This window comes from Meles meles, chromosome 2 (assembly GCF_922984935.1).
Source record: "Meles meles chromosome 2, mMelMel3.1 paternal haplotype, whole genome shotgun sequence".
Lineage (NCBI taxonomy): Eukaryota > Metazoa > Chordata > Mammalia > Carnivora > Mustelidae > Meles > Meles meles.
This window is the reverse complement of record NC_060067.1, coordinates 15,422,553-15,445,816: the sequence shown is the minus strand read 5'-3', so window position 1 is coordinate 15,445,816 and position 23,264 is coordinate 15,422,553. Positions and strand designations below refer to the sequence as shown.

General features: G+C 34.5%; 2 protein-coding genes across 7 annotated transcripts in view; one reads left to right on the top strand and one right to left on the bottom strand.

Annotated features, from left to right (window-relative positions):
• The window catches only part of EPHA5 (EPH receptor A5), a 358,479-nt gene that overhangs the window by 269,831 nt on the left and 65,384 nt on the right, over positions 1 to 23,264 (bottom strand). For all 6 annotated transcript variants that reach the window (XM_045997835.1, XM_045997837.1, XM_045997834.1 and 3 more), the window contains exon 3: positions 10,441 to 11,104. In XM_045997835.1, the coding sequence (XP_045853791.1) occupies positions 10,441 to 11,104 (664 nt within the window). The remainder of the gene's footprint in view (positions 1 to 10,440; positions 11,105 to 23,264) is intronic.
• LOC123937183 (60S ribosomal protein L23a-like) lies at positions 7,743 to 8,213 on the top strand. The gene has a single exon (XM_045997840.1). It carries the CDS (start codon positions 7,743 to 7,745, stop codon positions 8,211 to 8,213), a length of 471 nt encoding a protein of 156 aa, XP_045853796.1.

The window sequence follows — 23,264 nt, the reverse complement described above, 5'->3', positions numbered from 1 at the left end:
AGGAACTGACCTGAGTTAAGTTGGTCTACTATTACTTTTTAAATTGCCCCGCCACCCCTCTTTGCAACCGCTGGCTGTGTCAAAGAAAGCTGCTGCTGTCACAAAGCAAGGACTCACTGTTGTGACATTTCATTTATCTGGGCAGCATCATGCTTGAAAGGAGACCGCCTAGTTCTATGTAAAGTATGGAAGACAATCAAGCACAGTTAAGCAAACCAGGGTTGACATATTAAATCATGCTTGAACCAAGAGAGCAACAACAGATGACACACAAAACCTTCTAGAGCGAATTTTAAATAAATAAATAATACAGGTCAGTCTGGTTCTAAAAAAAGAAGCTTTTAGCATTGGAAGATACTGGGAGTAAGTGAGTAACAGAAAACCTTCACAGGAGAAAGAAATTATGTTGCTTTTTAATGGTATGGTGTAAAAACTAGAGGTATAGTGTTGGAAAGGGAAGCATGAGGAGAACACGGGAAACCCTTGGTGGGATCACATCACATCACTTTCCAATCCATAAAATGGAAAACAAAATTCTGATAGTCCCACCCATTATTTAGGAAATGTCCTAATGGAATCCTTTCAAAGTGCTTTGAATTCATCAGAGGCAAAGCCCTTATGCATATGGAGCAGTGTGTTATTATTCTCCTTCACAATCACACAGCAGGAACTTTGGAAGCATTCATTCTCCAAGTCTGATTCCTGCTAACAATTCCATCAAAGAGATGGAGTTATCCATCAGTCAAATTATCATTTGCTCTAATTGTTACTTCCCCCCGAACTGTGGCTCTTCCTTCTTTTCTTTCCTTTTCTTTTTTAAACTATACCTTCACAGCACTCAAATGAGCAGGGTATCTTCAAGCTCAGAAAAGATCAAAACATATCAACAGATCGCTTCTGTTCTTACACAGCAATTACAACTGGCCAGCCTTAAATGCAGACAAAACATTTAAACACCAAAGAGAATAAAATAGTAGAAGGCAAGATGTGACCCATATCCATAACCAGAAATGATAAAGGATACAAAAGAATTTTTCATGTAATAAAAACCAGTTATAATATCATGGATAGCTTAGAATTCATATTTTTACTGTTACAATTAGTGGATGATACACTTTGTAGAAAAAACTATGCCAGGGCTAGTTGCTCCATGCCTTTCTGCTTTATAATAATTGGCATGTCCTTCTAGACTAATGTATAAGTGAACCTGAAAGGCAATACATTATACAATTTCGGTAAACAGCCTCCTTGCTTTTTCCCCTATAAGGAGCAGAAACTAGATATATATGAATATATCAATTAGATAGATTGAGAGCTACAGGTTAAACTTCCTCTTAGTTACCCAGAGAGTTAGTGTTCTATGCAAAACCATTAAAAGTGGTTAAGTATATTTTTCAAGTCTGATCCACACAGAAGGTGCACTAAATAAAATTATACAGCTAGGGCACAAAATATTTAACATATTAATTGTAATAGAAATGTGGTCCTAAAAAGAAATTGTCCTTTTAATTTGAGATCATCATTGATGTCTATGTGATTACAAACTACAAATCAATTATTCTAATTAAACATGTTTATATACTGTACAAAGGACAGTACTAGAATGAAGAATCTAAAGTTAAATATACAATTCTAACCCCAAGTCTAAACCGTGAAAAGGTAAAGGAAAACCTGAAATTGATCGAGCTACAAACACCTAGAAATGCCTAATTAAACGGAACAAAGACTGGGGTGAATTTTTTTTAATGTTTTGTTTTAAAGTAGGGGAGTTATAAGAAAAGTATTATACGTTTTTCAAAGTCTGGGACAAGCAGACCACAGGGGATGCAAACAAAAGGGAGCTAAAGCATAGTTGTCGAGCTCGGATCCTGCGGCTCTGCAGGCCAGGTGGCGTGAGGTGGGGCGTGCAAAACCCAGAGACTTGGATTTTAATGCTCCAAGGTCCAAGAAAAAGAGCTACAGCCTTTAGTTAAGCGGGGACCCCTTCAGAAAGCCTGAAACCTTGAAGCGCTAGCTGGACACTCTCAAAAGAACACGAGGGTAAAACATCAAGAATCGAAGTCTGTGGCCTTCCCTGGTAAACTTTTGGTGTGTAAATCTACACTAGCCACCAAAAACCATCTTAATGCTAATATTACAATCTTTCTCAATCCTGGCTGCACATTGCCATGACCCAGGAAGCTTTAAAAAAGAAGAAGAAGAAGAAGAAAAGAAAGAAGAAAGAAGAAATAAAAAAGGTGACAGACGGGCCGGTACTCCACAAGGGATCAGAATCTACCGTTGCAGCGCCCCGCAATTCTATGGTTTATAGGTTTATTATTGCATTGCACTATAGTCGTTGAGAATAGCAGACTTGGATAAAACTTGGTCCCAATAAAACTTCCTCAGTGAGAGGAAATGCTAAGTCATGTGAAGAACTCCTTCAAGTCAATGAGAAAAGAGAAGCAACCCCAAAATGAAAAGGTAATTCATAAACTGGAGTGGTTAGGACATGGGTGCCATTTGTTACTTTTTTCTCTACTTTTCTGTGGTTTGATTTTTCCCTAATTTTCCAATATTGCCTATTTATTATAACAGTAGAAAAAAACAGTAAGTATGGAAGTCCTAAGATGATGTAATTAGCAGAAGTTAAAAAAATATATATTATCATTAGATTTAATACTGTCAAAAGTTATAGAACTATAATCTCCATCAAAAACAATATTAAGGAACATCTGGAGGAGGAGATAAGGATATAATTAATGTGCAATCATTCTAAAATGACATGAATAGTGAAATATCTTGACAAATATCCAAAGTGATTAGGATAAATATTTTGCTTTGCTGGACAAAGTTTTAATCTTGATTTGCACTCCTATTTTCTCACTCATAAAAGAAGGTATACTAGTGAAATTCTTGAGTCTTTCTGTCCCTCCCTACCCCATCTCTCTATCTGTACCTCATATTTATAGTAATACTAATAACTGCTTTGTACATTATACTTTGGGTAGGCCTCTAGGTTGCTAGAGACCTGGGTAGGTCACTTTATTATGATTTTATTTATTCTGATGATGACACATTCTGAATTGTTACTGTGCAAATGGACTGTAACATTAATGAACTGGAGCTCCATCATGGTCACATGGATATGGAATTAATGTATTCAAGTGGCTCATACTATACAAAACACCTCGACAATAAACTTTTATTAAAATGAGATGTACTGGATAGGGTCCTTTTATTATAATAAACTAATATAGAATGATAATTCCTAGAAAAATTAATGATACAGTTCTTACAAAGGCCATATCTTAATTGCTATATTGCAAATTGATTTAAAATCCATAACATTTAATGTGTTAGGACACAAAACATAGTCCCTTTAGTTTTAGTGTTTGCTTCTTTTCTTATTTGGATAGCACAAAAAGTACATTCATGAAGTCTGATAACACAAATCAGTATGGCTTTCATAGGAAAAGTTGTGTGTACAGAGAAATTTGATGTTTAAAACTCACAGAATGTAATTCAGCAAATATCTCTGTGTCTGCTCTTATTTTCAAGAGTAAAAAGTTAAAAAAAAAGAATGCAATTGGTAAGAAATGAAGTCACCAACCCTTTCATAAAATCATTAAGTAAACTAAAACCTTAAAAGTGAACTGTAAAATCACCAGTTTTTGTGTGTAGTAAATTAAGGTTTTAAGATGATGCAGGCCTCAGTTCTAATCTCAGTCTCCCATTTCATAAATGTGTGACTGTGGACACCTATGTGAAGATTCGGTCATTGTTGGATCAAAGAAACACTGAATTTTTAAAAAAGAAAAACCTTTCATCTTTCAATGAGAATAATAACTTAAAGAATCCACCCACAACACTACTCAAAAATAATGAATTGTTTCATGTTTGATATGCCTGTGTTTGAACACAGATATTATTAGGAATTCTGTATCCTTAAGATAGCATAATATGGGTATGTGTAGACTTAGCAGGTAATTTCAGGAATTGAAGCTCTTTTATTACCCCAATTTTACTCTGCAAATATATCTTAAAATAGAATTTTAGAAAGTAAAGAGATATAACAAAATTGATTAATGTAATATAATGGATCTCTGCACTAAAAGCTTCCTCTGTTAAAAGCTGTTCCTTAATCTCTTAACATGGCTTTTTTCCCCTTCCATATCTATGTTAAACATCACCTTTTCAGAGAAATATTTTCTTCCTGCCCTATCTAAACTGGCACACTCGTATTGCTATAAGCAACTCTCATAATTTGTTAGTGTAGATCTATATGTATGTTTGTTTACCTATGCGTCTGCATTTCTGGGATACAGGAATTATATACATGGAATACAGTACCCAGTATAATCAGAACTTAAAGAAGGAGTGATAATACCTAATCAGAGAGCAAATCTTCTTTATAAAAGCAGTTCTAGTATATTTGCATAGTTTTGATTACCCAATAAATACAAATGTAAGATTATCCTTTGATAAATGATACTGCTCAAGAAGATGATATCTTTCTGAAAAAACAAGAGGGTTTTTTAACCCCAAACCACCCTGTATTTTATAATAGATAGACACATACTCCTGTAAATACATTTTATTATAAAGAGCTATATAAGGAGAAGCTAATGTTCATTGAATAAATACAGTGCATTAGGCAGTAAGTAATTTCCATATATCGTCTCATAGCATTGCTATGACTTAGTTAGAGATGGAGAAAGAAAGGTATTGGGAGATTCAGTAATTCAATAATTAAGACAGGGATATAGAGCTGATAAATGTCAAGAGGCAGGATTGGAATCCAGACATTCTGGCCAGAATATAGATTTGTGCTCAAACCACTAGAGTATGCTGCCTCTCAAAAGTAGCATATTCCCTACGATATCCAAGTTAAATCAGTCAGGTTTCATGAGCACCCCATTGCCTAACAAAAGATATCAATAGTACCAGTGTTGAGAAACCTTGATTTAGGGGGAAAAAAAAAAAAGCAAAAGCAAAAATGAATGCAAGGTATGCTTTAAAATTGTAACAGAACTAATCTAAAACATTAAGGAGGAGTTAAGAGAAAAAAAATCTATTTTATTACTTTCATGCATATTACCTGCAAATGCATGAAGTGATTTAACCACTTAATTGTCTTGGTGATGGTTCTCAGAAGCAGGAGACACACAGACATGCATCCCTGACACCCTGTACTTTCATAATTACTAACTTTTGTTAAAATTTTGAAATTAAAATTAGTTTCCTTTTGTTGCATAAAAGAGCATACCAACTAGAACCAAAAGTTCAACCCCTTTGATGTTCTTTGGTAATGTGCCTAATTAAAAATAACTAGGCTCTCCAATGCATAATTACACAAGTACCTAATATACTATATTTCCAGTCAATTTTGTCTCAAACATAAATATGCACCAGAAGTATGAATGATCGACACAGTACTCCCTGCAGTATCTGCACTATTTCTGAATCAAGGTTTTTCTTGAGCTCAGTATTTTCGCTACATTTTCCTTGCTAGGCAATCATCTCCCAGTTGGACAATTAATAAGTGCTTTTTTCCACAGCCCTTGGCATGTAACCTCGCTTACCCTGTATTTTAGCATGCACTATATACCTTCTTCACTCTGACTGGTTTTGGCAGTGACCCACAATCTAAATCTCTTTCCTCTATTTGATATAAGTGAAACTATAATTATCTAGGGGTAATTTCAAATTACTACTTCATTCCACTAGCAACTGATGAAGATTAGTGGTCTTGCCTTGCATCTGAGTAAGTCAGCAACATAATCACAAGAGAACTCAGCAGGCAACATTTGATTCATGCGAACTCAATTACTTCTGTCAAACACATTCACTTCAATAAAAAGCAAAAACTTCCAAAATGTGTTTTTGCTAATAATTTTGTACTCAAAAAAAAAATCATATGACTCTTAAGGGAAAAAATAGCATGAATTTCATCAGAAATAATAATAAATAACAAGTAGGAAAACATATTTGTAGAAATGGATTTAATACCTTATTAGTTTCTGAAAATAAAAATATTTCAAAGAAATAAATTTGTATACTTGAAACAGTTCATTATTGAAAATTTGGGCATAAAAATAAGCCATAGAAAAATAAATGCATCCTATAATTTAAGTTAATGCAATAGAAACCAGGGTATTCTGCTACCTCATTAAAACCAGGTTATTATGGAATAGTCAGTTTCTCTTAAAGGAAGTAAAATAAGGGGTCATGAAGAAAAGATGATAGATCATGAATTGCTAAATGGACAAGGATGTCTGAATCACTTCTTGATTGTCTTCTGGGTTGAAGCCATATGCTAATGAGCAGCCCAGCTTTCTGTATCTGAATGTTTAGTCTCTAAAAGACCTTGGGTCAACTCCATGATGCATGTAGATCAGCTCACATGAGCATGATCTGACTGCAACTACCTGGTCAAATCCTAATAAAGTAAATATTACCATCTGATAATCATTACAATGGATTTACTCAAATTTCAGCTTCTTTATATAGTCATATCTTTAATTAAATCCCAACATATTTTGATTATCAAAGAAACAGTAATTAAATGTAAATGTATAATAAGAGTGTATTATAAAAACATTTCAGGATGTGATGTTCTAAAGTCTAGATTACTCAGATGGTCTCCGTAGCAGTTAATATATCATACGCCAACCATGTATGATTTAACACAAAGAACTTGAAAATTCAGCCTGAGAATCTTAGGACTAAGAAATGACTGGTTTAAGAGGCATGTCTGTCAATTCTGTGACCAAAGAGACTTTCTACAGATGATTTTAAAGTTAAAAAACTCATTAATACAGTAGTTTCCCCTTATCTACACTTTAGTTTCTGGCGGTTTGTTACCTGCAGTCAACAGCAGAAGCGGAACAGATGATCCTCCTGCCATATCCTCAGAAGGTCAGTAGTAGCCAAATGCTAGGTCACGGTGCCTATGTTATTCCCCTCACTTCTACTCATCCTGTAGGCATGCTATCGTCTCACATCATCCCAAGAAGGGTAAGCACAATACAAGATATTTTGACAGAGAGTGAGAGACCTCATTCACATAACTTTTATTATAGTGTAGAGTGGTTACATTATATTATTTATTGTTACTCTGTTACTGTGCCTCATTTATACATTAGACTGTCACATAAGAAAAAGCACAGTGTGTATAGGGTTTGGTAATATGTGCAATTTCAGGCATCCCTGGGGATCTTGTAAGGTAACCCCCTCAGATAAGGAAGGACTACTGCAAATTTAAAGCACAATATTCCTTTATACTTTTGCCCATTCTACTCTCTCTTTTGATTCATTTTTCTACTTCTTGCCTTTTGATTTCTTGCTCATTCCTTAAGATAACATTCACCACCACTGCCACCAAGGACCATGTGATCTATTGGGGGTGAAGAGTCATTAATCAAACAACAAATCAACAAAAAGATACAAAATCATAACTCTAAATGGCTCTCTATTATTACTTACTTATATATCTTGTAGGTAAATAATAGAGAGGCCTTATTTTGAAGACTCAAGGATAGCTTCCCTGAAGAAGAGTTGCTGGATGATAAATTTGAAGGATTAATATGAGTTAATCAGGCATGAAGTTGGTAGAAGAATGTTTCAGGGCAAGGAAACAGAATCACAGAACAAGTAGTAAAAGTGAGCTTTTGAGAAAGAGAAAGAAAGCCAGTGTGACTAGTGCACAGAGAAGAGGAGGAAACGTAGCTTAAGATGTGTCTAGAGTCCCTTTTACGAAGATGGCCCCGAAAGCTAAGAAGGAAGCCTCTGCCCCTCCCAAAGCCGAAGCCAAAGCAAAGGCTTTGAAGGCCAAGAAAGCGGTGCTGAAAGGCGTCCACAATCACAAAAAAAAGATCCGCACATCACCTACGATGTTCCGACGACCCAAGACTCTGCGTCTCCGAAGGCAGCCCAAATACCCTCGAAAGAGCGCCCCCAGGAGAAACAAGCTTGATCACTCTGCCATAATCAAGTTCCCCCTGACTACTGAGTCAGCCATGAAGAAAATAGAAGACAACAACACACTTGTGTTCATTGTGGATGTCAAGGCCAACAAGCACCAGATCGAACAGGCTGTGAAGAAGCTCTATGACATTGATGTAGCCAAGGTCAACACCTTAGTCAGGCCTGATGGAGAGAAGAAGGCATACGTTCGACTGGCCCCTGACTATGATGCTTTGGATGTTGCCAACAAAATTGGGATCATCTAAACTGAGTCCAGCTGGCTAAATCTAAATACAGTTTTTTTCATGATAAAAAAAAAAAAAGACGTGTCTAGAGCAAAATCAAGCAGAATCTTAAGCTATTGTAAAAGTTTATCTTAAAGGAAACCACTGAAGTATTTAAAGTTTGTGGTGGGGGGTAAGTGGGGGCAGAGAAGAATGGGTGTATGTAACCACGAGATTTGCATTTCTGTAAAGGCATATATTCACATGACTCAAAAACCAAAATATTATTATATAAAGTCATTCATTATTTAAAGCAAACTTTCCGTATTTGGGGGTGGGGAGGCACCATTCATATAGACTGCATTGTGTGGAACACCCAGTGCCTCTCAGTTAGGTTTCCACTCCTCAATTATTAAAAGTATGAGAAGAGAAAGGTATGCACTGAGTATTTGGACTAAGAAACATTCTGTCAGAACACTACTCCCCCAAGATACTCTCATGATAAGAATGCACAGAACCTTTTAATCCCCACAACCATCAAAAATTGTCTTCTATAAATGCAGAGATCTTTCATACCCTCTGTCCATTTGGATGAAGACAAAGGTCATTTTGTTCTGACCTAAAGTGACCATGTACCAATCTCTTAAGTGACATAAATAATCAAATAGAGCATTTGCTTTATAATACTGGGAAACAAAACTCTAGAATTAGTACGATTTATATTGTAACTATTTTAGACAAAATAATGAAATGTGTTCAACAGATTACATTTAATCTCCTGCTTCTGATTCTACAATTACCTATATCTTCACCTTACACTAAAAGGCATTGTTCAAGAAGAAAAGTTAAGATAATCTTAGAATTCTTCTTTAAATCCAATCCCAAATGAAAAATAATTCACTTCCCTGAAAAGTTTAAAATAATTTACAAAACATAATTTTGACTTAATTGAACTTTATATATGTGTATATACATATACAAAAGTATAGAGAGTTATAGACTAGATAAAAAGACAACCATAAATTTAATTGTAGATGATATTGTAGGAATACAAAATAAAAGCTGATGCTGAAAAGTAATTTTAAAGATGGTGCAACATATTTCTAGGGAGAAATAATTAAGTAAAATCACTATTATTTACTGATCATTTCCCTAGTTTTGATTCCCTGAATCTATAATCAATCTATAGTAGGCCTGAATGAACATGAGCAAGTTTGATTCATATAATATAACAGATTCAGGAAAAAAAAATGCACCTGAAGCTACCAGGTGGTATTACGGACTTCTCAGCATTTAGTTTTCTCTTCAGTGAACAGTAACTCTCCTTGCCCATTTAGCATGTGCATAGCTTGGTGCAAACAAGTTCAGGTTCATAAGGATGAATGATTTTTTTCAAGTAAAAATATTTTCTTCTTCATATGCGGTTCTTCATTCTGGCATAAAGCATTAACCTATTCCAAAAAGCCATTGTTAAATATCTAAGTTTAACTCACTATGCAGCGGGCAGAATGAGGGTATTTTCAAATGAAAACGGAAATACAAATGATCAAGTTTCAATTTAAAAGAAAAATTAAAACAGAAAAAAAATCCGCAAGTATAAATTGCTTTGAAATAACTTTTTTTATTTTTTTGTATTGGCTCTATCTCCAAAGTTTTTTCTTGGGTACTACTTATTATGCATTCAATATTGACGTGTAAGTTTTTAAAAGCAAACATGCTATAGCAATTACAGGTAAACAACACAGTAAACTAAGTACTGTCAGCTGACAAGAATTTTCATACGGAGTTCATATGGTCGAACTTACTTCTGAAGAATTTTTTTAAAGGCAGTCAAAAGCATGCCAAACAAGTCTCAGCTAACATTTGCATTTGAATTTTATATAGCAAGGTAAGGGTACTACTATTTTCTCTTCATGGAGAGAAAATAGCAGTAGAGCAGCAGACAGTTTTTTTCTTCATACAAAGAAAAAATTCCTTTGGTTTGAGTTACTCAAAAATAAAACTCCTGAAAGCAAAATGAACATAAAATACCGCACTGCAAGTAAGACACTCTCTGAACATTAATTATGTATATCCATCAAAATATTACATTAAATCTTTGACCATTGGCAGAAATTTTAAAAATTCGAAGAGAAATCAAACTTGAGGAGAAATCACCTCCATAAATTAGCAAAGCAAAAGGCCACCTGTCCATAATCACTGGAGGAAAGACACACGCATGATCCAACTGAAGCGGACAGCTCCTGCACGTCTGCAGGCGAATTCTTACCTTGACAGGTGCCATTTTTCTCTTCATATCCTGCCTTGCACATGCATTTCCCGATGGGCACCAGCCACTCCCCTTCGGCACTGCAGTGCATTTTGGGTGGTTCGTCTGTCACAGAGTGGTTGACACAGGAGCCCGACACTTCAAGCAATTGCGAAGAATCAGCTCCAGTGATTGTGTCGGGGAACACAGCCAAGTGTCTTACCACAGAAGGGCATTTTTTATAGTACACACGCACCGACACCAGAGCAATGCAAGCACCCACGTCTTGAAACGCAAGATAAAATCCCTTTTTGGTTAGAGGTCCTACATCTCGGACCTCTGTATTCAGTTTCATAACCCGATCACCAAGATCAAGCTCTGTAAAGCTTTCATCGGCCGCAATAGTATCAATTTTGATGTACTGGTTTTCCTTGATGTTTCTCCCGTTCTCATCATCTGACTCGAAGTAATACATGTTAAATGTTTCCTTACAGGTTCCCAGTCCTCCAGGAAGACTGTTGCAGTCCCGTAGAGTAAACTTGAGTTCTATAAAGATTCTGGAAGCACCTTCGTTGGAAATCCAACTGGTCAAAAGCCAGTTATTCTGATTCTGTTCCATAACTTTGCATACTTGGTATGTGTGGATAGGGGCATAATTTTCATCAACTTCGCCAATCTCTTCCCACTGTATAAATAGAAAGACAATTATGTAGTATTTAGAAAATAACAAAAGTTATTATAGAAAACTATTTTAGATATAGAAATTTCTGCAGCCTTAATCTATGGTATTGGGAGATGGAGGTCTACGATGAGAATTTTTTTAAAATACCTTTTTAAATTAAATAAATTAATAGAACATTATTTTTTGTCTCCACTAACTCTTAAGTTAACACAAATGAATTTGATGTAAAAAAAAATGCATGTATTTCAGAGAAAAGGTAGAAGTAAATTGAGTGTGGGTGCGGTTAACATGAAGGAGCAGTTAGAGGAAATTAGCTATATTTGGAAGAAAGCTAAGTATGTATACTAACAGAGTAGATAAAGTGTGACATTTGTTAAAAGACAACTGCAGAAAAAAGCAGTAAATGTGAAAAAGAAGGGAGAAAAAATGTAAAATGTGAGTTCACATTTACTTAATTCTGGCATGTTATAAATAACACATCAATGTAATAATTCTTGCAAGAAAATTCATTAGTATAAAAGCAATAGTAGATGCTTATTTCACTGACCCAATCTGTTTGGGATTCTTTTGCAAATTGGAATGCTAAATGTTTATTCATAAGTGTATCTATAAAACATATACCTAGAGACAGATATAAAATAAAGATTAAAATTATATATGAATAGCTTCAGCATTTGAATCCTGAGCTTTTGGGAATGCATTCATTATTTTTACCAACCCATTATTTCACACATAGTGACCTTAAGAGTTCTGAATATATACAGGGTACAGAAAAACATTAAGTATGATTTATATAGCTTCCAAAATATTTGGTCAGAGAGAGCTAGTCTTAGCTCTTTCCCAGTAAAATATTCCAGTTTTAAGACTTCTGATGTACTATAATCACTTTCTGAACAGTATAGAAACAAATTTTTATTCTCCATAAAGACATTATTATTATAATTTAAGAAGTTATTTAAAGATTTATAAAGAACCTATGTGTACAAAATGACACATATTTTTGTTTCACATCTTTTAAAATGACCCTAAAACACAAAAATCAATGAAATCATACTGACTTCCAATAAATCCAGCATGTGATTTCAGACATTAAGTATTATAGATAATAAACTTCATAGAACTTCATCTCTTTAGATATGAAATTAAATAGAGCATTGTTTCTTGATTCTGTTCAACTGACACAGACGTGAAAAATGTGGCATCACAAGGGATGCCCACAAATCACGTACCTCAGATGGTCCCTCTCAAAATTCTAGCTGCCGTCACACAGACATAAGTAAAAGGTGCTAATGAGGGGAAAGTGCTGAGTTCCTTAAATTCACAAGAGAGAGACATCAAGATTTTATCTTAACCACTTTCACGTCATGGTGTTATGTGAAGCCTTAGTTCTTTCATTTAATCTCAGTTTTGTCTTCTCTCCAAATGTACATGAACTCTACGTCGCTTCAGGTTTCCAAAACAGCTTTCTATCTCAGCAGTCTGTCACGAAACTATTCACATCATCTTCCTGAAGTGATCCAGCTATCAATCTTTTTTTTTTTGAAGATTTTATTTACTTATTTCACAGACAGCGATCACAAGTAGGCAGAGAGGCAGGCTGAGAGAGAGGAGGAAGCAGGCTCCCCGCAGAGCAGAGAGCAGAGAGCCCGATGTTGGGCTCCATCCCAGGACTCTGGGATCATGACCCGAGCCAAAGGCAGAGGCTTTAACCCACTGAGCCACCCAGGCGCCCCCAGCTATCAATCTTTTTATTATAAATGGTTACTGAATGCCATTATTAACATTTCACGCAAAATAATACCTCACCTAAGCGAGAATCATACAACTGATCAACTGGTTAAGTTAAATACATATTTTTGAATTAGTAAAATGGAAACAGCATCAAAAAATTTCTTCTCTAAAAAAGGAAAATAAAAATGCTGCATTATCTCTGTTTTATTTTATAAGTCTTCCAATACAAAACACAAATGGACTTCAAATCCTTGACCTTAAATCATTTATAAAATAAAAACTATCTCTGCATCGTAATTCCAATAGGACACTGCTAGCAAGTGAAAGGACTTGGAGATTTAAAGGAATCAGAGCAACAGCACCTTCTAAGGAGATTATAAGGCAAGCAATCACAGTCTTTGTCTGTATAAAGTCCAAGGTACCACAAATATTATTAAAAATGCAAGCCAAGCAGCACTCGACAAGACAGCTTAGTAGTTACTGCTTCAGGTGATAATTTCAAAGCATGTGCATAAGCATCTTACTTCTCTGAATATTCTCAATTAAGACAAGAAAAACTATAATTTTCTTTGAAGTTAGAATGCATCATGGTGAAATTTTATTTATTTTTCTTTTCAAGTGTCCAAAATATAAATGAAGGCTCACATTTTCTATTTTTAATGAGTCAATAGAAATACTTTAATTTAAATAATTATAGCCATAAGCCATTCGGAGAATCAACTGGGGAATGCATACACATTTCCCATGAATAACTGCTACTATGTAGACAAATACTCTAAGACATAGACAAAAAATTTTCATTTATTTTGGATTGACTAGTTGAACTACAACTTCGAATTCTTCCAAGTTTACTTCCTTTTTAAAACAAAGTGGACCTCTTGCCGTCCTCAGTAATGATCATACTGACAAAGAAGAAACAATGGGGATGAAAAGAAAGTAACACCAAGAACTCAAGAATGTGGCAGGTATATCCTTAGACACTTGCGCAAACGTCATGTCAAGGAAATTATAGCAGTTTAATGAAGGCACAGATAGAAAACATAATATTTTTGGTTCAATTTTGTAGGATTTCCTATGACCCCATGGTTTAATAAAAGTATTTGCTGTTTCTTGATTATCATAAGCAATGTGCCTGGGCATTTTGGAATTGTGGTCACTGAATGCAATATGGTGGTGTTCTCTTTTCTTCAAGTCTAGCACTCCTGAAGGCTCACCCTCTGAGTCCATGCTTTTCTCGGTTCCTTTCCTCCTTACTCTTGTACCTTTAGATTAAAGAACTGATTTGACACAGTCAGCTTGGGCTGGCTTGATTTCTTCCCCAAATGCTTAGTCTTGCTCCTTTTCCTGCTGGGCGCTGAAAGCTCTTAAGTTGTATTCAAATTCAGTGCTTGACCAGACACTGCAAGCCAGTCACATTCATCAGAGCAGAGACAAACAAACTGGACTTATTTTCATATCCATGTGTGAATCCTGATAAACATCCAAAAGTTAGGGTTACTAACTTTTCCTACCCAAACCAGAACTACCCATAACTAAAACACTCTATTCTAGTCATTAAATGTCCCATATAAAATATTAGAAGGGGTCTTCAAAGGTCTGGCTTTATCATTCATATTAGGAATTGAAGACCAGGGGCGCCTGGGTGGCTCAGTGGATTAAGCCGCTGCCTTCGGCTCAGGTCATGATCTCAGGGTCCTGGGATCGGGCCCCGCATCGGGCTCTCTGCTCCGCCGGGAGCCTGCTTCCTCCTCTCTCTCTGCCTACCTCTCTGCCTACTTGTGATCTCTCTCTCTGTCAAATAAATAAATAAAATCTTTAAAAAAAAAAAAAAAAAAGGAATTGAAGACCAGACAGAAGGAAAGATTTTCCCAAGCTCACAGAGGACAACCCTTTCCATCTGAGCATTCCATCTGCCTATGTCTTCCTCTGTCTTCTTGTTGGCACATCTCTGTCCTTGATAGTGTATTTGTGTGTGGGATTCCTTGGTTAACTGCCATCAATCGCTACCCAACTCTGTCAAAAGGAAATTCACATCTTCTCGCCATCATCTAGCTGTAAACTTTTTTTCTTTATCTTTCTCTTTTCCTTGCTTCTTTCCTCATGAATTCCTTCCTTGTTTCCTTCCTTTCTCTTTTCCTCCCTCCCTCCCATCTCTCTCTTTCTCTATGTACACACACACACACACACACACACTCACTCTGAAATATAGATATGAGAGTAGACACATGGTTGCCTTATTCTCTACTGTATCTCAGAGCCTGACACCACAGGGCAATATATTATACGAATGAATTAATATCAAATATATACACATTCCTCCTTAGTCCAGAGATCTGTTAATTCAAAATATGCAATAATTCAAACATGGTAAATAAATAATTGTATGATTTGTCTTTTGTGTTTGTTCACACAAAGATAAACTTTGTTGTGCAAACTGTCTACATTTTATAAATTTAAAATGGAGAGTTTATAAATTCATGGGGTTTTTCTGAAAATTAATCTTCAATAAAAAGCTGGAAGCATTTAAGATATTTTCTTTTGTTCACTAATCCATACAATTACTTGGAGTTCAGTTTTGTGTATTAACCTATAGAACTAATTTTTAATAAATTTAATTTATAGCTTAGTTTAAGTGTTATTTTGACCATGTTTAAAAATACTCTTTTCATTTTTTACCCACTAATCTTCTTCACTATTCGGTACAAATTAAAAGCTCCGAATATAGCATGAGATAGCAGCACTAACCTTTATTTCACATTTCAATCAAACAACATTATGACTTTCTTAGGTATTTTGTTTAGCAGAGTGATATAAAAATGTAGCTAAGAATCACTTGCTCTCTGTTTTACTCTGACATGCTCAAAGCATAACAGTAGCAAGACCTTGTTTACAACATAAGTGATTCTTTGAATATAGGGATAATTACCCTGTATTTGTGATTTAATATCACAATATTTTGTATAATACCTTTTGAAATGCTCCAAAAAGAAATTAATTCCAGGTTTCCTATTATATTTAAAATACTTTTAAATGTCATTTACTAAGCTCTGCAGTATGTGTGTATATGTGTGCGTGTATCTTTCCAATTGTTGCCTTATAATATGTTTACCTAAAGTCTAGAATTCTGGAAGCTTCTTGTTATGCCAAAATCAGATGAAATACAATCTAGGGGTGCCTGGGTAGCTGAGCTGGTTAAAGGTCTGCCTTTCACTCAGGTCATAATGGTGCTGCATTGGGCTCCCTGCTCAACAGGGAGCCTGCTTCTCCCTCTCTCTCTACCACTCCCCCTGCTTGTGCTCTCTCTCTCTCAAATAAATAAATAAAATATATATTTTTAAGATTTTATTTATTTATTTGACACACAGAGATCACAAGTAGGCAGAGAGAGAGGCAGAGAGAGGAGGAGAGGCAGGCTTCCCACTGAGCAGAAAGCCTGATGCTGGGCTCCATCCAAGGACCCTGGGATGATGACCTGAGCTGAAGGCAGAGGCTTTAACCCACTGAGCCACCCAGGACCCCCAAATAAATAAAATCTCAAAAAAAAAAAAAGGAAACACAATATAAAAAATCGTAAAAATTTCAAGCACAGCGAAGATTTTCATTAGTTCGTGTCGTTTTTTTTCTATTTTGCTATACTGATTAAAATTAGGTAAAATACAGTCAAATAAAGATAACTGAATTGTTTATTTTCTTGTTTTCCCTAGATGCATGATAAACAGTACTAATGTTCGGCCCCATAACATTTTATAAAACTTACCATGCTTATATAAAATTAAGACTTTTTCCTCTTTTTTTCTTACATTTTTTTTATTTTTGTTTTTTGTTTTTACTTATTTGACAGACAGAGAGCAAGCATGAGTCATCTACTTCAGAAATTCAATCTTTCTAATAGCTATGGTTCTTCAGTAAAGTAAATATGACAAAATATATCAATTTCAACAAAAATAATTTGAACCAACAATCTTGTTCCATTTCCTCAATAATATGTTAGATTACATCTGATAGGCATTTGAGTTGCTTAAAACATCTTTAAAATTCATGAGTATGATGCAGAAATATTACTAGAGATAACTCAATTAATTTTCTTTGTATGAATAAAGGTGAAGTCAATTACATGGGCTCAAATTCAATTCATGAAATAAAAATACTCGAGAAAGACATAAATTAAACTTTCAAGTATGTATGAATAGTTTCACAGGGAACCATAGGCAATTGAGCATCTGCTTACAACACTAAATATGAATGTCAGAAAGGAGATTTTTTCCCCTAAAAAAACAATTCATAGTTTCTTCTTTAATGTGGAAGCAATTTTTTTTGAAAAAGGAAAGAATAAATGAGAAGAAAGAAAATAATAAATTCTTTCTTGTATTTGTTAAAAAACATTATCCAAATGCAGTTGAAATGAATTGGACATGGGGAAATCAAAAGGACCATATCAGTGAAACATGCACAGAGAGGTTCATGATTTTAGCAAAACCTGAATTTCCTACTAAATACTGTGATGAACATGATCTAAAAACAAAAAAGGAAATGTATATATCACCACTCTTTATACATTTATTGTTATTCCATGTTTAAGAAGGCATAAAAATAGTTTCACATATAATTATAAAATATGTCATAAATACTACACGTTTTAAAATCCGGCTTTCTCCCTTGAAAAATTCACTTAGGAAAACCAATTCAAATTTATCAGATGGTCAGTAATTTCAAAGGTGGCATGAGCTAAGTGGATAAGTACTCCTGGAATTAACAAATGAATAAATTGATTTAAAATCTTAAATAGGCTCATTAGTATTTTATCGAAAGGCAGTCCCATTAAATATGATCCCTTATCTAGCTTGTCAGTGATTTTGTACTATAGAGTTGTAATTTTAAAATAAGCAGCTAAAAACAAATAGATTTATAAATCACTGATCTTGTTTGTTTCTATATCAGTTATACTGTATAACAGGACAACATGCTTAAGTAGCTTACCACCGTAATTTTCTATCATGTTAAATACCAAGAGATGGTCAACCCAACATTTGATAACATGTAAAACTGTTGGAATGTTAATAATCTTTCATGTATTGTAAAAAAGTTTATATAACAATAAAAGTTTACATAGTCTATGAGTTTCTATCTTTCTAAAGAAATGATTGTGATCTCAATTCCATACTTACTTAAGCAAGAGTACATATTTACCATGAACATTTTAAAGTTTAAGAAGTCATACATTTCCATGTTTCAGGATTTCACAGTGGACACACATGTGCACACACACACGTGTACACATGCACACACATGCACACACACACACTGTAAAGAATTTCTTCCTGACAGTCATTGTGAGATGTTAGAAATGATCCTCCCAGTGTTATTTAAAGCATATCTTCTCAAAAACACTTAAAATCAGAATGACATTACTACTCTCTTTAATATAAATACTGTCCTCTTACAGATAGCTACAAATTCTGTGGGGAAGCTTTCTTTTCAAAGCAATATGAAAGTTTTAGTAAATGAGGGGAAAAAAACCCATTTTAGTTGGAATTCAATTTAATGAAAATAAAGTATATTAACTTCTGGTGCATTTGATATTTCAGGCAAAACAGATACAGTTATACCCTTTCTATTCTGGCAAGAAAAAAAAAATTCAGTAAACCATTTGCAACTCTGGATTATTAATCCAGCCTATAAGATATACCAGAAAATATAATGTTGTCTGTGCTCTCTAGTCATTACTCTGGTCTCATTTTTCAATAGATAATATTGCACTTGCAGTGTAGGCCTTGACAACAGTGCCCATAAATCAATTCCATATTTCACATTAATCATGTTCATGTAATCAGTGGCTATTCAACACAAATTTCCATCCTTTTTGTTGGGAAACAACCACATTGGAGCTTTGAGCTTATTCAAGCTTAAGTGATTGTATTGCCATAATATGGACTGAAGTCTACTTCATCACTTGCCACAGCTTTATTAATGAAATTCTGTAGAAATGGAGGCCATCTACATTTAGCATGTTGTCATGTCAGGAGCTGGAACTTCCTAGGGAGTGGTTTTATTTTTCAGAATCCCAGTGCTGCTCTCTTTGATATGGAACTAAAAGAAGGCACAGCCATAGGTCCATGGCAAATCCCTCCTCTACATTTGCTGAGCCTTGTCTGGCCAAGACAGGGATCTCAAGAAAACAACAGCTCTTCGAGTAAAACATGGGCATTTAAAATGTTTAGTGTTACTTCTAAAATGACAATTTCAAAATTTCAGTGTTTATTTTTCATGTTTTGGATCATTAGTTTAATGCAAATTTAATTTTGTCCTACATTAGACTGTGGAACTTTATTATAGGGAACATTATTTAAAGATAGTGATGGGGGTGCCTGGGTGGCTCAGTGGATTAAAGACTCTGCCTTCAGCTCAGGTCATGATCTCAGGGTCCTGGGATCAAGCCCCGCATTGGGCTCTCTGCTCGGCGGGGAGCCTGCTTCCCTCTCTCTCTCTGCGTACTTGTTATCTCTGTCTGTCAAATGGATAAACAAAATCTTAAAAAAAAAAAAAAGATAGTGATGATTAATATTATAGAAATTATTTTTACCTATCAATTCAATCTAAATTATTTTTATTGAATTTTATTACTTTGTAAGTTGAGAATAACTGTGAAAATAGAGTTTTCTAAGAATTCTAGGCAAATATGAAATCTTTACAGCATAGTGGAATTGCAACAATGAGGAAGATAAATCTTTCACTCTTCCTACTTGGATCTTCTGCCTATATTTTTTTCTCATCTTCATATAGTGTTTCCTCTCTCTCAAGAAATTGTCTCTTTCTTAGGTTAGTAACCATAAATGGGAACAGTGAAATTAATTTTGTAGTATGATTTTAATCTTAAAATTAAAGCAAATTATTAACTGCCATTTTCCTCTGCTTATCAACACAATTCCCTTTAACAATATATTCTGGTAATTGGAAACATAAATAGAGTAAATATAGATAACTGGTAAGTCTAGTTATGACATAGAAATATATAATTTTTAGCCTAATAATCTTAGATGTTATTTGAAACTTTCATATCTATTTGTAGATGAGCAAACAGGACTCTTGTTATGATACAAATGTATTCATAATTACAAGAGGTAATTGTCTGTGACATCCATTTATTCTTTTGTGTGTTACACAGCTAATATTCTATCTGGTATATAACTAACAGTTCCCAGTAAAGATGGCTCAGTGGGCTGCTGGGCATCTCAAGCTCTTTGATGATACTTTTCCATTCTGATTTTAATTAGTTATAATTAATATAGAATAAATCTACATACATTTAAATGTGTGTTTTATTAGGGAAAAAAGTAGGCAGATATGTAATCAAATTCTAGAAAGGCTATGGGAACAGGGCCTCTTCTATGTTGTTGGTGGGAGTATATACTAGTAGCCAAATTTGGGGAGCTATCTAGCAATACATGGCAAATTATTATCTTTTTAACTAGGATTGTCACATGTGATTAGAAATATGTACGTCAAGATGTTATCTCCAACACTGCTCGCCAAACATTAGAAACAACATACATGCCCTCAGTAAGAATAAGTAAAACGTGTTGTATTCGGACTATACATCATTGAACAAGAGTTAACATTCATTCGTTTATGTAAAGATTGCAAACACATGATATAGGGGAAATGAAGACTTTTTTTTGAACAACAAAGCTATACTTTAAACATAAATAAATAATCTTTAAAAATAAATAAAATAATACTATAAATTATGTTTATTACATCATATAATCATATGGTGATAAAAGTAAAATTGAACAGAAAAATTCACTAAATTTATGAGAATAGATTTATAAAAAGAAACATGAAGATTGAATAAAAAAAATGACAGAGCTGCAGAGCTCTCTAAAACAAAATAAAGCATATTGGCATATACATAATGAAATCCCCAAAAGAAAAGAAAAGAGAACAGAATGATAAGTTATCAAGATTTAGCTAAATTTAATGAAAAAGACTGATGAGTAAATCCCAAATGCCCACGAAACTTAATGTATAACAAAGATCCATGGCTAGACATATTATAATAACACTATTGAGAGCCAAAACATTAAATTAAAAAAAAAAAAACTGAGGGGCACCTGGGTAGCCATCACAGATAGCTCGTGAACACATGAAAAGATGTTGAATGTCATTAATATCAGAGAAATTCAAATTAAAACCATAATGAGATATCATTACACACCTATCTGAAATGCATTAATTTGTGTGCATGTGTGACAACATCAAATGTTGGTGAGGATGTGGAGAGACTGGATTGCTCATACATTGTTCATAGGAATGTAAAATAGTACAGTAAAACAAGCAATTTCTTATAAAGCTAAACATGAAATTGTTATACAATGTAGCATGTTCATTCTTCAACACTGGTCCCAAGTAAATGAAAACATGTTCACAAAACATGCATGTTCATAGCAGTTTTAAGATTTTATTTATTTATTTGACAGAGAAAGAAATCACAAGTAGGCAGAGAGGCAGGAGGGTGGGGGGAGCAGGCTCCCCGCTGAGCAGAAAACCCGACTCGGGGCTCGATCCCAGGACCCTGGGACCATGACCTAAGCCAAAGGCAGAGGCTTAACCCACTGAGACACCCAGGTGCCCCTTATAGCAGTTTTATTTTTTTAATAGCCCTGAAAGTAGAATCAGCCTAGATGAATTTCAGTGGGTGAATGGTTAAGCAAACTGTGGTGCAAAAGTCCTATGGAATATTATTCAGCAGTATAAAGAAACAAACTATTGATACAAACAACAACTTGAATGAGTCTCCAAGGAATTATACTGAGTGAGAAAAATCAATCTGAGAATGTTAAATGCTTTTTGTGTCCATTTATATCATATTTTTAAATAATATTTTAGAAGTGGAGAAGAGCTGAGTGGTGGTTGCCACAGGTTAGGGACAGGAACATGAGGGATCAGGAGAAATATGAATGTGGTCACAAAAGGGCAATATGAGAGATCTTGGTGGTATTGTCTCTGTTTAGTATTGGAAAGGTGGGGAGTATATAAACCTACATGGTTATGAATCTGTATAGAACTTAGTACACACACACATACACACATGTGTGAGAGAGAGAGAGAGAGGAGAAAATTGAGATAAATAGGGATGAAAGACCAGGAGAAAATGTTACACAATTAATGAACAATATCAATAACATTTGGAATTCAGATGTATCTGACTTCAAAGCTCATGTTTTAAGTAACTATGCCATGATGTCTCCCAAAGGAAAACAAAGAGTTTATGTGAAATAGTCATTCCTAGGCAAACCAATAAGTGAAATAAAGAAAGTCACTCTCTGGTATTCTTTTCAAGGCACAGCCATATATTTTATTCCCAAAATTCTATTCTGCACTTTATTTTTGTTTAAATTAAAGCTAAAGTAGTTTTTAAAGTACCGTCACTCAAAGTACCTTCTATGCAACTAGAATCCCCCTAAATATTTCATGGAAATCAAATGTCCTTTATTCTTATTTATTTATATTTTAATTCTGGTATAATTAATATACACTGTTATATTAGTTTCAGGTGCACAAAATCGTGATTCAACAAGCCCATACATTATTCAATGTTCATCACTAGAAGTGTCCTCTTAATCCCCATGATCTATTTCATCCATCCCCTCACTGGCAACCACCAGTTAGTTCTCCATAGTTAGGTCTATTTTTTGTTTGTATTTTTTTCCTTCGTTCATTTGTTTGCTTTCTTAAATTCCTCATATGAGTGAAATCATATGGTATCTGTCTTTCTCTGACTGACTTACTTCATTTAGCATAATACCCTCTGAATCCAACCATGTTACTGCAAATGGCAAGGTTTCATTCTTTCCTATGGCTGATTACTATTCAATTGTGTATATATATATATATATATATATAGAGAGAGAGAGAGAGAGAGAGAGAGACAGAGAGAGAGAGCATCTCTTCTTTATCCATTCATCGGTTGATGAACACTTGGGCTGCTTCCATATCTCGGATATTACAAATAATGTTGCTGTAAACCTAGAAAAGTAAACACTTTTCGAATAAGTTAAAACAAAATTTTTAACAAGACAGCTACATAACTCTTCCTAGTGTATTACTTTTTAAGATATTAAAATCAAAAGCTTTGAGAATCCTATGCACATGTCTAAAGTAATCTCATATTATGCACATCTGTATAGTAAAGCTATACAGTAAGGTATCCACTAAGTTTTATATATTTTCTATTTTCCACACTTGCCTTGCCAGAAAACTCATTCATTCATAACACATATGAGCATTTTGCTGAATACTCCACAGCACATAATTTGGGAATTTCTAGTTACCATGTTGACTGATAATTGCTTTGCTGTAGCTACTTAATGGAATGCCATATAATGATGTCTTAAATTCTGGCTATTCCCCTGTGATACATTTTCGTAGTACC